Source organism: Leucoraja erinacea, chromosome 20 (assembly GCF_028641065.1).
Source record: "Leucoraja erinacea ecotype New England chromosome 20, Leri_hhj_1, whole genome shotgun sequence".
Lineage (NCBI taxonomy): Eukaryota > Metazoa > Chordata > Chondrichthyes > Rajiformes > Rajidae > Leucoraja > Leucoraja erinaceus.
Genome location: NC_073396.1, coordinates 1,245,001 through 1,260,361, shown reverse-complemented (window position 1 = coordinate 1,260,361; position 15,361 = coordinate 1,245,001). Strand labels below are relative to the sequence as shown.

The 15,361-nt window shown below is 44.7% G+C and overlaps 1 protein-coding gene across 3 annotated transcripts in view; it reads left to right on the top strand.

Annotated features, from left to right (window-relative positions):
* Positions 1–15,361, top strand: part of abat (4-aminobutyrate aminotransferase) — an 82,651-nt gene that overhangs the window by 16,915 nt on the left and 50,375 nt on the right. For all 3 annotated transcript variants that reach the window (XM_055650990.1, XM_055650989.1, XM_055650988.1), the window contains exon 2: positions 14,986–15,098. In XM_055650990.1, the coding sequence (XP_055506965.1) occupies positions 15,029–15,098 (70 nt within the window). In that variant the 5' untranslated portion in view covers positions 14,986–15,028. The remainder of the gene's footprint in view (positions 1–14,985; positions 15,099–15,361) is intronic.

Sequence of the window (15,361 nt, the reverse complement as noted above, 5' to 3'; positions counted from 1 at the left end):
TGACCTCTAGTCCTAGACTCTCCCACTAGTGGAAACATCCTCTCCAAATCCACTCTATCCAAGCTTTTCACTATTCTGTACGTTTCAATGAGGTCCCCCCTCATTCTTCTAAACACCAGCGAGTACAGGCCCAGTGGTGACAAATTCTCATCATACGTTAACTCATTCATTCATGGGATCATTCTCGTAAATCTCCTCTGGACCCTCTCCAGAGCCAGCACATCCCAGAATTCCCAAAATTGTTAGTCAGCTCTTCAAGAACCACTGCCATTTTGATCAAGAGAGTTCCTTAATTCCACTTTTCATATGCTTCCATATTTTTCCTGATCAAACCATCATTAACCTTATTATCATCTAAGATTTCCTAATCAATACCGTCTTTGCTTTTAATCTTTACTGCAACATGTCATCCCGGAGGTATTACTAACTTAAAAGACTCCCACCTCGACCATAAGACATAGGAGCAGAACCCAGCCATTAAGCCCATCGAGTCCGCTTCACCATTCTATCATGGCTGATCGATTTTTCCCTCTCAACCCCATTCTCCTGCCTGACACCCATACTAACCAAGAATATATCACTTTAAATATGCCCATTGATTGCCTCCACAGCCGTCTGTGGCAATTAATTCCACAGATTCACCACCCTCTGGCTAAGGAAATTCCTCTCCATCTCCATTCTGAAGGTATATCCTTTTATTCTGCAGCTGTGACCTCTTTTTCTAGACTCTCCCATTACTGGTAACCACGTCCACACTCGGCATTTTATTATCCACAGAGTGCTGGAGTAACTCAGCGGATCCTAAACTCCCACAAGTACAGGCCCAGTGCCTTCAAACGCTCATCATACACTCATCCCTGGGATCATTCTTGTTAACCTCCTCTGGACCCTCTCCAAAGCCAGCACATCCCACCTCAGATAAGTGGCCCAAAACTGCTCACAGTATTTCCAGATACCATCTTTGCCTGCAAACATTTGTTCCCCATTTTCCAGCAGGCAAATGAGAATAGCTCAGACAGGCGTCTTGGCTGGCATGGGAGAGTTGGGCCGAAGGGCCTGTTTCTGTGCGGCATGATTCTATGTCTACTTTTGCCAAGTTCTTTCTTGCGCTGTTGAAATCAGCCTTCCCCCAATTGAGGACCTTGACTTCAGGGCCAACTTTAGCCCTTTCCATAACTTCCTTTGAAACGTACACATTTATGGTGACTCTCGTCTCAAAGTGTTTGTTCACCAAACACTTCCACCCATCTTCATGGTCAAAGATAAAGCCAAGTTCTGACTGTCTGCATATCTTCTCAAAACACTCTCCTGATGTACTTAAGATAGACAAAGAGTGCTGGAGTAACTCAGCGGGTCAGGCAGCATCTCTGGAGAAAAGGAATAGGTGACGTTTTGGGTCGAGACCCTTTAGGTTCTGAAGAAGGGTTTCAGCCCGAAATGTCACCTATCCCTTTACTCCAGAAATGCAGCCTGACCCGCTGAGTTACTCCAGCACTTTGTTGGTGCTGAGGTTAGTGTGTCGTGTTTAAGAGACCCCTGGCTGTGAGGAAGATGCTGCCAGGCAACCCTGAGGCTGCTTTAGTTTACATGTTGTCTATAGTTTGGTCTATATGATGCACAACATTTAAATAAGATGTCAGGGGCTCTGACAAATTTGGTTTTGAATTGCTACATGTAAGAAGTCATGCTAATGAATAGCTATGTAAAGCAAGGTTTAATGCCAAACTTGCCATAGTCACAGCAGAAGTCAGTGGATCTTTGCACAGAATTTCCAGGTGAGCTTTAAGATTGAAAGACCCATGTATAGGTAGGTATACTGAGACAAAGACATTTGTCTGTGAATATTGAAATGTAGCAGAAAAGGCAACTGTGTTAAGGGAACATATTGACGAATGGCAAAGGCAAGAGGAAAATATTAGATATCAGGAACTGTGAATGTTGGTCAGCAAGAAAAGACAGAGTGCTGGAGTACATAAGCAAGGATGTGATTGTACTGGAGAAGGTGCATCCAGGGTGAGAGATTTGTAGTGATGGTGAAAGACTGATGATGGTCGGAAAGAAATGAATTCTCGTTGTCTGAGAAGGTTGTTGAAACAGTTTGGAAAAGCTCGTGTGCTCTGTCATTTTTCTTCACAACTGAACATGTGTATCCGATGCCTTATTCCAAACATTCTGTGAAGAATTGCTCTTCCTTCTGTCATTGCAGCTGGTGTAAACCTCACCACAATACTCAAGCAATGGTTCCCCAAGGGACCCTCGTCAATTGAATATTGTGAAACGTAAATATGGCGCTGTGTATTTGTGCACTTTTCTTTGAGCTTTGGGGCTTATTGAGTCACAAGCCTGCCATCAATGAATGTCCCCATCTTATGTAACTAGTTCATCGTGAGATCGCTGAGGCATCGCCCAAGATTTCTCAGTGGATGGATAAATATCAACAATGTTCCAAAGTCCCACCTCAGTCACTCCTTCTCCCTGCTCCTGTCCAGCAGAAGGTACAGAAGCCTGAAAACAGGCACCACTAGACTCGGGAGTTTATTATCCTCGCTTCCCCTCTGTTATCAGACGTCTGAATGGTCCTTCCATAAGCTGGGACCATTGCAATGTCCTGCTGTGGACATCAGACTTTGTCTCTGGAACTGATGCGCTACAATGCTGAGAACTATATTCTGCACTCTGTATCTTCCCCTTTGCTCGACCTATTGGACTTGAGTTTGACTTCATTGTATTTATGAGTGGTATTACCCGATCTGTTTGGATAACGTGCAAAGCAAGGCTTTCACTGTACCTTGGTAAACATGACATTAATAAACCTAATCCTTGTAATATTCCAGGCATTCACATTATCCTCTTAATCGCAGCATGTAAGGAAGTTATTTATGTGTTTATTCTTGCATATTAAAAAATGACTAATTCCTTCGAAATCATCTTAGAAATCACTGTGCCATGTCAAAACAAAACAATCCTCTCATATCTTCCCTCAGTTTGAATCTTGAGGCATTACCCCTTATTACCTATTTACCAATCATTATTTTTCTTCTCCTAAATTCTTCCCTGGTTTTGAAATCCTCCATTAGAATTAATCTCTGCTCTGAAGAGGTAAAACTAGCAATATTCTCAGGTCCTAATAAGAATCTATGTTGCTTTATTCTCAAGAAGAACATATCTGATCTACATTTGAATAATTTAAATAGGCCTGGCATTTTACTAATAATGTCGATGTACACACCATCTTTGTTTTTGGTGATTTCAAACGTAAACACAAAATCCTGTTTTCCTCCCCACTTCCCCTGGAGCGACAGTGGCCTAGCCAGTAGAGCCACTGCCTCACAGTGCCAGAGACCCAGGGATGATCCTGACCTCAGGTGCTACAGTATCTGTGTGGAGTTTCTCTCCGTGGCCATGTATGTTGTTCACTGGATGCTCCAGTTTCCCTATAGCAACTGTGTTTCAGTCTGGTGAAAGAAAACAATTCTCATTGTAACACATCAAGAGGTTTTGCAACGGGCTCAAGGAAAGAGCGTTCACGTTGATCCACCCATCTTTCCACCACCATGCACAAACAACACAAGAAGCTACAAGGCAGACACCATTGTGTGCAGATGCTGACAAGTGCGTGCAGCTCTGGCTGAACAACCTCTAATCGTGTGTGTGTGGACTCGATAAGAAGAAGAAGGTTTTGCAATTAGATTTCGAGGTTTAGTCATTCTGAGCAATTGCAATCTTGTGCAGCACAAATTATTTGATAGAATAGCGAGAGGTTGGTTTTGTAATGAAAATGGTTTGAACAGTTGATAATGGAGAAAATGTAAAAGCTGACTTTTGTCGCGATTTTCCAGGCAGCTGTCGTGATGCTTGACAACTGGTAACATCTAATTACTAGATCATCTGTGCTATGTCTCGCAATAATAAACATGGAACGCTGTGGAGGAGGACCAAGTGGAAGGTCATTCACACCCTCAAGCATGTTTCATCATTCAGTGAGATCATGCCTGAACTGTATTTGGTTCCTTCTGGTCATTCTGGTCATTAACTCTTAATGCCCTCACTTCACAAAAATGTATTGATATCCATGATGATATCAATGATGATCGGTACACGTGACAATAAACTCGACTTAACTAAGACCGAACAGCAATGTCACTCATTCAGATGCAACCTTAAATGGCCAGTCGAGGCCCACTTCTGCAATTGTCTTAAAGTCATAAGGTCATAAATGATAGGAGTAGAATTTGGCCATTCAGCCCATCAAGTCTACTCTGCCGTTCAATCATGGCTGATCAATCTCTCCCTCCTAACCCCATTCTCCATAACCCCTGTTACTATCTACCTCCTGCAGTGCTCAGATTACAAACACACCACAGTTGTCTTTTACAGACAATGCAATGTAATTCCCAATGCAATTACAGTCAGCCCAATGCAAATGTGATTCCCATCTATCAAGTGTCAGTCTGTGTTTTAATTATGAGTTCTATGATTCATTTTATTAATGGAACAATGAATCCAATCTCAAGGCTTCTCTGTGGATTGTGCTATTGCATGAAGTTATTTTTGTGCATCCGAAAGTGAATGTTGATAGGCTTTTCCCAAGAGTAGAGGATTCTAAAACTAGAGGGCACAGCTTAAGGTGAGTGCAGAGAGATTTAAGGGGGACCTCAAGGGCAACCTTTTCACTCAGAGTGCAGTCCATATCAGGACTGAGCTGCCAGAGGAAGCAGTGGAAGCAGATACACTTACAACTTGTAAAAGATAAATGGATAGGAAGGATTAGAGAGATAAAGGGCCAAATGAGACTTGCCCAGTATGCTAGCATGATCAGCATGGACAAGGTGGGCCGAAGGGTCTGTTCCTGAGCTGCACAGTTCAATTACCATCTTATTGAGCCAAGGTAGACCCAAAATGCTGGAGTAACTCAGCGGGACAGGCAGCAACTGTGGAGAGAAGGAGTGGGTGACATTTCGGGTCGAGACATGACACATTATTTAGCCATGTGTTTAGACATTTTGGGAATTAAAGTACAGACTGGATAATTATATTTTAATTTTTATGACTAGGACTCATTAAGATTTGATATATCAAGCTCCTTAATTGTGTGTGTCCATTGTACTTGTCTGAATATTTAGCTGATACTAATTAGTTTATATATTATTGTCATGGACAGAACAGAGTCAATGTAGTGGCCAAATAGACAATAGGTGCAGGAGTAGAGGCCATTTGGCCCTTCGAGCCAGCACCGCCATTCACTGTGATCATGGCCGATCATTCACAATTAGTACCCCATTCCTGCCTTCTCCCCATATCCCTTGACTCCACTATCTTTAAGAGCCCTATCTAACTCTCTCTTGAAACATCCAGAGAATCTGAGGCAGAGAATTCCACAGATTCACACCTCTCTGGGTGAAAAAGTTTTTCCTCATCTCCGTTCTAAATGGCCGACCCCTACAGTATGTACACGTACAAGGAATTTCACTTGGTGCGTTGCTCGCACATGGTAAAAACACAATATGCAGCAGATAATAAAAAATATATTAGGGCAGCACGGTGGCACAGCGGTAGAGTTGCTGCCTTACAGCCTTACTGTACTTGCAGTGCCAGAGACCCGGGTTCGAAGCTGACTACGGGTGCTGTCTGTACGGAGTTTGTACGTTCTCCCCGTGACCTGCGTGGGTTTTCTCCAAGACCTTCGGTTAATTAGCTTGGTATAAATGTAAAATTGTCCCCAGTATGTGTAGGGTAGTATTAGTGTGCAGTGCAGGGATCGCTGGTCGGCATGGACTCGGTTGGCCAAAGGCCCTGTGTCCTCGCTGTATCTGTAAACCAAAATGATAATATAAAAATGTAAAACTAACATGCAAGAGGAACAAGGGACAGCTTTGCCATATGTTGCACATGTACATGTATCTAAAGTGCCCTTGGAGAGTTGATGGTGTTTGGATTACACACCAGTGTAGTGGTGTGGTGTGGTGCAGCTGTGAAGTAGGCCTACCGCTGGTGGCAAGAAGCTGTTTTTGTGTCTGGGTCGTCCAGAGTCGCCTCTCAGAGGGTGGCACTTCACAAAGAGTTTGTGGCCAGGGTGAGAGGGTGTTCTTGCTGGCTCGCTTCCTGGCCCTTGCACCCTACGGTTGTCGATGGGGGGATGGGTGGGGGGCTATACCCTTTTCAGCTGAGCAGATGATGTGCTGCAGGTGTCATGAGCTGAAGCAGACCATGATGGAGAAGGTGAGCACAGACTCTATGATGGCAGTGTGTCATGTGGTATCCAGTCAACAGAGAGACGCTGGATGACCGTTAGTGACGCCGTCCAGTGTACAGATACAGGGTTGAGGGTATGTGTGGTCAAGGGTGATTGTGTGTAGTGTAGTGTAGTGTAGTGTATTATTATCACCTCAGGGTGTGACTGAGCTCCAGTTGAAGCCTCAGTGCATGTGCGAACAATACATGGTGATGTGGAGGAGACTGGCCCTGTGAGATGATGTACAGAGTGCATGGCTCTGGGCTGCTAATCACCAGGAACCGCGGGTGCACAAATCTTGAGCAGAACACAGAGTGCTGGAGTAACTCAGCGGGTCAGGCAGCATCTGTGGAGAACATGGATAGGTGACGTTTCACAGAGTTCTGGAGTAACTCAGCAGGTCAGGCAGCATCTGTGGAGAACATGGATAGGTGACGTTTCACAGAGTGCCGGAGTAACTCAGCGGGTGCAGCAGCATCTATGGAGCTAAGGAAATAGGCAATGTTTCGGGCCGAAACCCAGAAGGGTTTCGGCCTGAAACGTTGCCTATTTCCATAAGGATTTCGGCCCCGAAACGTTGCCTATTTCCTTCGCTCCATAGATGCTGCTGCACCATAACTCAGCGGGTCAGGCAGTATCTGTGGAGAACATGGATAGGTGACGTTTCGCAGAGTGCTGGAGTAACTCAGCGGGTCGGGCAGCATCTGTGGGGAGCTTGGATAGGTGACGTTTCACAGAGTGCTGGAGTAACTCAGCGGGTCAGGCAGCATCTGTGGAGAACATGGATAGGTGACGTTTCACAGAGTGCTGGAGTAACTCAGCGGGTCAGGCAGCATCTGTGGAGAACATGGATAGGTGACGTTTCACAGAGTGCTGGAGTAACTCAGCGGGTCAGGCAGCATCTGTGGAGAACATGGATAGGTGACGTTTCACAGAGTGCTGGAGTAACTCAGCGGGTCAGGCAGCATCTGTGGAGAACATGGATAGGTGACTCTGGTGAGTGTGAAGAAGGGTCCCAACCCAAAACATCACCTGTTCCTTTTCCCCAGCAGAACCTCGAGACAATCAAATATTTGATCAGGAAATTGGGCTGATATGCCCGTGTCATTGCTGCTTTACGCTGAGCTCCGCTACAGTTTGTTAGGCCATCCCTTTTATTTGTGATGTCTGTTTTACATGAGTTCCAACTTTAAGTTTATTTACACAGAGGGTGGTGGGTGCCTGGAATGCACAGTCAGTGGTGGTGGTGGAGGTAGACAGGAAGGTGGTGTTTAAGAGGCTTTTGGATAGACACCTGGATATGCAGGGATATGGATAGACAATAGGTGCAGGAGTAGGCCATTCGGCCCTTCGAACCAGCGCCACCATTCAATGTGATCATGGCTGATCATCCACAATCAGTACCCTGTTCCTGCCTTCTCCCCATATACCCTGACTCCGCTATCTTTAAGAGCCCTATCTAGCTCTCTCTTGAAAGTATCCAGAGAACCGGCCTCCACCGGTCTCTGAGGCAGAGAATTCCACATCGTGGAATCACATTCAGGCAGAGGGGATTACTTTAACTTGCCATTGTGTTCAGCACGGACATTGTGGGCCAAATGGCCTGTTCCCTTGCTGTACTGTTCTATGTTCTCAGTGAAAATGACTGACGTAGGGATAGAGTACGCGTTCTTCACCAGCTTCATTGCAGAACAGCCAGGACTCAGTATTTCTTCCACATTGGCATTTGTAGAAGGGAGAATATTGACCAGATTGTTGAGACCAGGGGTTCTCAACCATTTACGTCCCGTTTACCCCAGGCAACTTTAATAGCACATCACAATGTTATTTCACTTATTTATGAACAACTAATGATGAACAGATATACCAGAACCAAACACAGGCAGTCAATTAGAACAAATATGTACAAATCCAGAATCAACACATTTACCCCCTGGGTAGGCGAGATTTGCCCTAGGTTGGGAACACTTGGTTTAGATAAACCTCTTGGTGCTTAATAGGAGACTTTCTTTTCCACTCAATTTGAAAATATTTGATTTCTAAACTTACTGTTCAAAAACTGAAGTTGGAACCAAGTTAGGGAGCGGGTATTTTTGTAAAATAAGAGAACATCCATTACTTATAGCAAAAGGATTTGAGTATAGGAGCAGGGAGGTTCTACTCCAGTTGTACAGGGTATTGGTGAGACCACACCTGGAGTATTGTGTACAGTTTTGGTTTCCAAATCTGAGGAAAGACATTCTTGCCTTAGAGGGAGTACAGAGAAGGTTCACCAGACTGATTCCTGGGATGTCAGGACTTTCATATGAAGAAAGACTGGATAGACTCGGCTTGTACTCGCTAGAATTTAGAAGATTGAGGGGGAATCTTATAGAAACTTACAAAATTCTTAGGGGGTTGGACAGGCTAGATGCAGGAAGATTGTTCCCGATGTTGGGGAAGTCCAGGACAAGGGGTCACAGTTTAAGGATAAAGGGGAAATCCTTTAGGACCGAGATGAGGAAAACCCTTTTCACACAGAGAGTGGTGAATCTCTGGAACTCTCTGCCGCAGAAGATAGTTGAGGCCAGTTCATTGGCTATATTTAAGAGGGAGTTAGATGTGGCCTTTGTGGCTAAAGGGATCAGGGGATATGGAGAGGCAGGTACAGGATACTGAGTTGGATGATCAGCCATGATCATATTGAATGGCGGTGCAGGCTCAAAGGGCCGAATGGCCTACTCCTGCACCTATTTTCTATGTTTCTATGTTTATACAGTTTTACAGTGTTGTTTATTGTCACGTGTACTGAGGTACAGTGAAAAGCTTTTGTTGCGTGCTAACCAGTCAGCAGAAAGACTGTACATGATTACAATCGATCCGTTTACAGTGTACGGATACACGATAAGGGAATAAGGATCAGTGCAAGGTAAAGCCAGTAAAGTCCGATCAAGGATAGTTGTGAAATGGGAGGTGATCAATATCATGACGAGCTCTGCTTCATCACATCAGGCCGTGGTCAATGCCTTTCTAGATATTTTATTGGAAGTCATCCACTGTACAAGAAATGCAAAGTCCAGTTCTCCAGTTGGAGGAAATATTTCTGATAGTTTTCCGTCTCTCTCTCTCTCTCTTCCTGCACGTTAACTGGAGATGCAGCCGTCACCTTGATGTGCAGCCCCTCGTACCGTTTCCACTCCTGTTGTCTGCATTCTGCTCTGGTAAATGGTTTCTCAGCAACAGAGAGACTGTGTGCTGGACTTGAATACTAAACAGCCTGCAGTACCGATGACAACATCAGGAGTGGAGGATCCTTTCTTAGTTAGTTCTGTGAGCGTGTGCCCTGACGTAGACATCAGCAAGACTCGAGCAATGAAGGTAAATGATGAAGAGCAATGTCAGCCCTGTCCCTGCCTCTGTGTGTGTGTGTGTGTGTGTGTGTGTGTGTGTGTGTGTGTGTGTGTGTGTGGGTGTGTTGGGTGGGGGTGTGGTGTGTGTGGGGTGTGTGTGTGGGGTGTGTGTGTGTGTGTGTGTGTGGGTGTGTTGTGTGTGTGCGCGCGTGTGTGTGTGTGTGTGTGTGTGTGTGTGTGTGTGTGTGTGTGTGTGTGTGCGCGTGCGCGCGTGCGCGCGTGTGTGTGTGCGCGCGTAGGTGTGTGTGCGCGTATGTGTGTGTGTGTGTGTGTTGAAGAGATTTTTGGATCGACACATGGATGTGCAGAGAAAGTCCGATCAAGGACAGTTGTGAAATGGGAGCTGATCAATTTCATGATGAGCTCTGCTTTATCACATCAGGCAGAGGTCAATGCCTTTCTAGATGCTCCACCCTCCGCCACCTCCAGTTTAAATTCCTGTTGCAATATTTGTGGAGGACCAGGCAACCAAGAACCAACGGAGGGAGGTGCATTATGTACGAGCAGATAAGAGTTGGTCATGGCATCATTGGGCACGGACATTGTGGGCCGAAGGGCCTGTTCCTTTCTCTGCTGCACCATTCTATGCTCTATGTATCAGAATAGCCTGATGCACCTGTACCAACATACGGTGAAAAGCCTTTGTTTGCCTGCTATCCACTCAAATCAAATCATAACTTTGATTAGTATTATCGTGCTGTACATTGGCACAACAGATAGTGCAGTGGTAAATATACCAGAGTCCATTCAGGATTGACCTTGGAATGGAGATTTAAGAGAATGGAACTTGATAGATAAGGGGAAGGCAGGAGAATGGGATTGAGAGGGAAAAAAGATCAGCCATGATTGAATGGTAGAGTAAACTCGATGGGGGGGGGGGCGAATGGCCTAATTCTGCTGCTATGTCTGATGAGCTTATGGAACTGTTGGATGGATGATAGTAGATCCACTTCTGTGAGAACCTACACTGGTACAATCTTCCTTCCAATCTCCGCTTTGTAACATTCAAGTCTGTAAAAATAAAGCAGTGGCCAGGGTGGTGGAAGATGCTGGAGGGGGCGTGTATTAACCGGGGTGGGGGTGGGGATGGCACGAGTGGGGTGGGGGTGGGGAAGGAACCAGTGGGGTGGGGGTGGGGATGGCACGAGTGGGGTGGGGGTGGGGGGGGGAACTAGTGGGGGGTGGGGGGGGGGAAGACTGTACTTGAAACTGGACAATTCAATGTTCATGCCGTTGTAGTCTCCGTTTTTATGTGACTTTAGTTTACTTCAGACAGCCCACATTGAAGAAGGGTCTCGACCTGTAACGTCACCCATTCCTTCTCTGCAGAGATGCGGCCTGTCCCGCTGAGTTACTCCAGCTTTCTGTGTCTATCTTCAGTGTAAACCAGCATCTGCAGTTCCTTCCTCCGCATTAAAGCAGCAAGTTTGGCTTCAGATCCACAAAACTATCTGCAAAGGAATCTCCCCTGATTTTTTACTTATTCCTGACCTCTGCTCTGTAAACGCCTTCACCCTGTCCTTCAAATTATTGATCCAGATAAATGAATACAGTGCAATGTCCTTCCCAATAAATATGCTGCTAGCTCTTGGCATTTTGTCATGGTTATTCTGTGCAATTAAAGGTTTATTTGCTTGAATGAGTTCCCCTCTGTCACATCTTCTCAAGAATCAGACCTTTTAGTTGTCAAATTACTCTTTGTAATTCTCGACTGACATCAGTGAATCAGCCTTAATTCTCTTCTCTGCACTCCCTCTCCCTCTCCCTCTCTCTCGAGTGTAATATGGTGTCTGGGAGACCTGCAGGTTAGTATGATCTCTGGCAGCCTATTTATTTAGTTTATTGCTGTTTCACATAATTTGAAACTAATGAGATACGAGGGGATTGAAGATCCTTAGAGTTCCTTCAACGTCCCCGTCGGCAATTAGCACTGCATTTGCAGCACATATGCTTCAGATTCGTGCTTGCAAAATGGGCACGACTTATTAATGATTGATTTAAGTCCCCAGACATTGGTCAGAATGTGAGGCAGCAACTCTACCCTGGATGGCTGGTCGAGACCCTTCTTCAGACTTAAAAAAGCTAGACTAAACTAAACTAAAAAAGCTAACTACACTGTAGACAGACACAAAAAGCTGGAGTAAGTCAGCGAGACTGGCAGCATCTCTGGAGAGAAGGAATGGGTGACGTTTCGGGTCGAGACCCTCTTCAGACTATCTTTGGTTTAAACCAGCATCTGCATTTCCTTCTTCCACTGTGATTAGTTAATTGTAGAACTGAGCTACGTTCCCATTCAGAACTGAGGCCGAGCTATCTCCGGTGGAACTGGTCGGAGGAGATGTTAACCGTGGAGATGATGTTATGTATTGCACATCAGTATTTTGAGTATGGACTACATATCTATCCTTGGCATACACGCCAGTCTTTGAATCTATTCATTGCATCTTGGTTGGTCGGAGTTTGCGGTGGGAATATTGGCTGTTGGGTTTCCATTACAAGACTATTTTTGTTGACTTTTGAGAAGATTACAGCCAAGTAAAAGTATACTTGATTATGGCCGTGCTTTCATTTACAAAGGCGAGACGTTCCTGAAAAAAGGTTACGTTGAACGGAAATGTCATGAAGTGAAAAAGCTACATTTGTGCACCCATACATGGGGAACGATGTACTAATGTAGGAAATGCAATCAAATGAAGCCTTAGTCAGCCCTCTGAAAAGCTGCTATAGATTCACTTCTAGGCTAAGATGGCATTGGTGCAATAGCTTATATATATTTTAGGCTAATATGCAATTTCTTAATGTATCTTTGTAATTCTTTGTACTGTTTGATGTGTATATGGACCTGTGTCTGAAATAAAGCTTTAATAATAATAATATAGGAACATAGAAAATAGGTGCAGGAGTAGGCCATTCGGCCCTTTGAGCCAGCACCGCCATTCAATGTGATCATGGCTGATCATCCCCAATCAGTACCCCGTTCCTGCCTTCTCCCCATATCCCTTGATTCTGCTATCTTTAAGGGCTCCATCTAACTCGATTAAGCATTAGCTGTTGTTGCTTTAAGCCAATACAGTGAGCTGAGTATCCTGAATAATGACACTTGGCCAAAACTGTACAAACCTAGGACAACACAAGAGCTGTCTCAGCACCTGCAGATCAGCAGAAAGTCGGCAACAGTTTGGAGAGGTGTCAGGGATTATAGGGAAAAGGAAAGAGGCTGGGGTTCGGAAGGAGAGATAGACCAGCCATGATTAAATAGCGGTGTAGACTTGATGGGCCGAATGACCTAATTGTACTCCTACCACATATGACCGTATGATTTTTATGCTATAGAAGCAACAACGGTAATGAGGATATCCGGTCTGGTGAATGTCACAGAATGAATTGCTTTTCATTGGGAGAATGCCCAGTAAAAATGATTTTTATGTGCCAGGTAATATGTCATTAATTCTGCTCAGGAGTTGAGATTTTGACTGTTTTGTAATTTCCAACAAAGAATCATATTGCATGAGAGACGCATGCACTGCCAAGCAACCTTCATATAAGAATCCGATCAACACATCCCAGTTAGAAGAGTTGTATTTGTTGGCACGGCTGATAAGAGTGCCTATAACTCGGGCTTGGTTGAGCAAAATACTTTCAGCAATTGATCTCCAAAAGTGAAGGAAGTGGTTATGTAATCAATTGCCAAATAGCCACCCCATAGGTTCAATCAAGCTCATGTGACAGTTTCCTGAACAGCTCCAAATCTGTGGTAAAGGTATGATTTACATGTGTAGAAACTCCTTTGGACTTTGGACCGGCAGAGATTATCCAGATAATGACACGCGACTCAATCTTAATTCACTATTTTCGAAGAGGTTACATAATAGTATAACACACTTTCCCATTGACCAACTCGTGTTTAGAAAGATTGCAGGCACACGGTCCTAGTATCATGTTTCTCCTCTTTTTTTATTTCTTAAAGGAATTAAGTTTTCTATTGCACCCGTTGTTTACTGAAAATATTTGTATCTATTTACTCTCTTTGCAATCGAGTTTATTTATTTGAAATGAGCTGAAGTAGATCTAACAAGACAACGTAACGGTGTGTGTTTCGTTACCACTAATGAGGAGCAAAACTATACTTTTTCTGGGTTTTTTCCGTTAACAAACTTTACTTTCAGTGCATAGACAATAGTTGCAGGAGTAGGCCCTTCGGCCCTTCGAGCCAGCACCGCCATTCATTGTGATCATGGCTGATCATCCCCAATCAGTACCCCGTTCCTGCCTTCTAGTCATATCTCCTGACTCCGCTATCTTTAAGAGCCCTCTCTAGCTCTCTCTTGAAAGTATCCAGAGAACCGGCCTCCACCGCCCTCAGAGAATTATTGAAATATTTCTTCAATTAAACAATGTCGAAAATTATTATAGACATAAGGAACTGCAGCTGTTGGAATCTTGTGTAGAACACAGAGTGCTGGAGTAACTCAGCAGGTCAGGCAGCATCTGTGGAGAACATGGATAGGTGACGTTTCACAGAGTGCTGGAGTAACTCAGCGGGTCAGGCAGCATCTGTGGAGAACATGGATAGGTGACGTTTCACAGAGTGCTGGAGTAACTCAGCTGGTCAGGCAGCATTTGGGAGAACATGGATAGGTGACGTTTCACAGAGTGCTGGAGTAACTCAGCGGGTCAGCAGCATCTGTGGAGAACATGGATAGGTGACGTTTCACAGAGTGCTGGAGTAACTCAGCGGGTCAGGCAGCATCTGTGGAGAACATGGATAGGTGACGTTTCACAGAGTGCTGGAGTAACTCAGCGGGTCAGGCAGCATCTGTGGAGAACATGGATAGGTGACGTTTCACAGAGTGCTGGAGTAACTCAGCGGGTCAGGCAGCATCTGTGGAGAACATGGATAGGTGACGTTTCACAGAGTGCTGGAGTAACTCAGTGGGTCAGGCAGCATCTGTGGAGAACATGGATAGGTGACGTTTCACAGAGTGCTGGAGTAACTCAGTGGGTTAGAAATTATTTGTAGAAATTGTTCTCCAAAATTAAGGAACGTGTTCTATAACCACTTAAAATTATCACACCTTAAATTTAATATGTTAAAATTAATAAGTGGAAATGTCTGTGTGAGTCTGTTTTCAGTTTTATTGTTGCGTCAAGGCTAAAGGTGCCACAAGCTGTACAATCTTCCACTGAGTATGATTGACTATTTTTTATATCATATGGAAACTCCCAGTGTTTTGTGTTGGGCCACAGAGCTGTGTGGTTCAAAGTGGAAATGAAAGATCGCAGCCAATGAGCAGGAATTATCACGTTTGGAGACCTGACTACACGAGGACTCGGAGTTTAATGCCATGTTTGTTTTCGGTGCAGGGTTGTCAGCGTGGGATTCTAAGTAAACCTTCAGCAATCTACGATGGCCTCCACTCTTCTCTCCCGGCAACTCACTCACACTCTGCAACAGAACCTCAAGTTTTCTCTCACCCGTGAGTATTCATTCATGTGAAACGTACAAAATGTTATCCTCATGTCTATTGTCTATGATCCTTTCCATTTCAGATGTTTATTTCATTATTGTGGACATTGAATGTAGAGCAGTACAGCACAGGAAGGGGCCCTTCAGCCCACATTCCCTGTGTTGGACATGACCCCAAGGATATCTCTTATAGTCCTGCATAGGATACATATCCCTCCATTCCCTGCGTATCTGTGCGCCTGTACAAATATGTCTCTTAAACACCACTGTCGT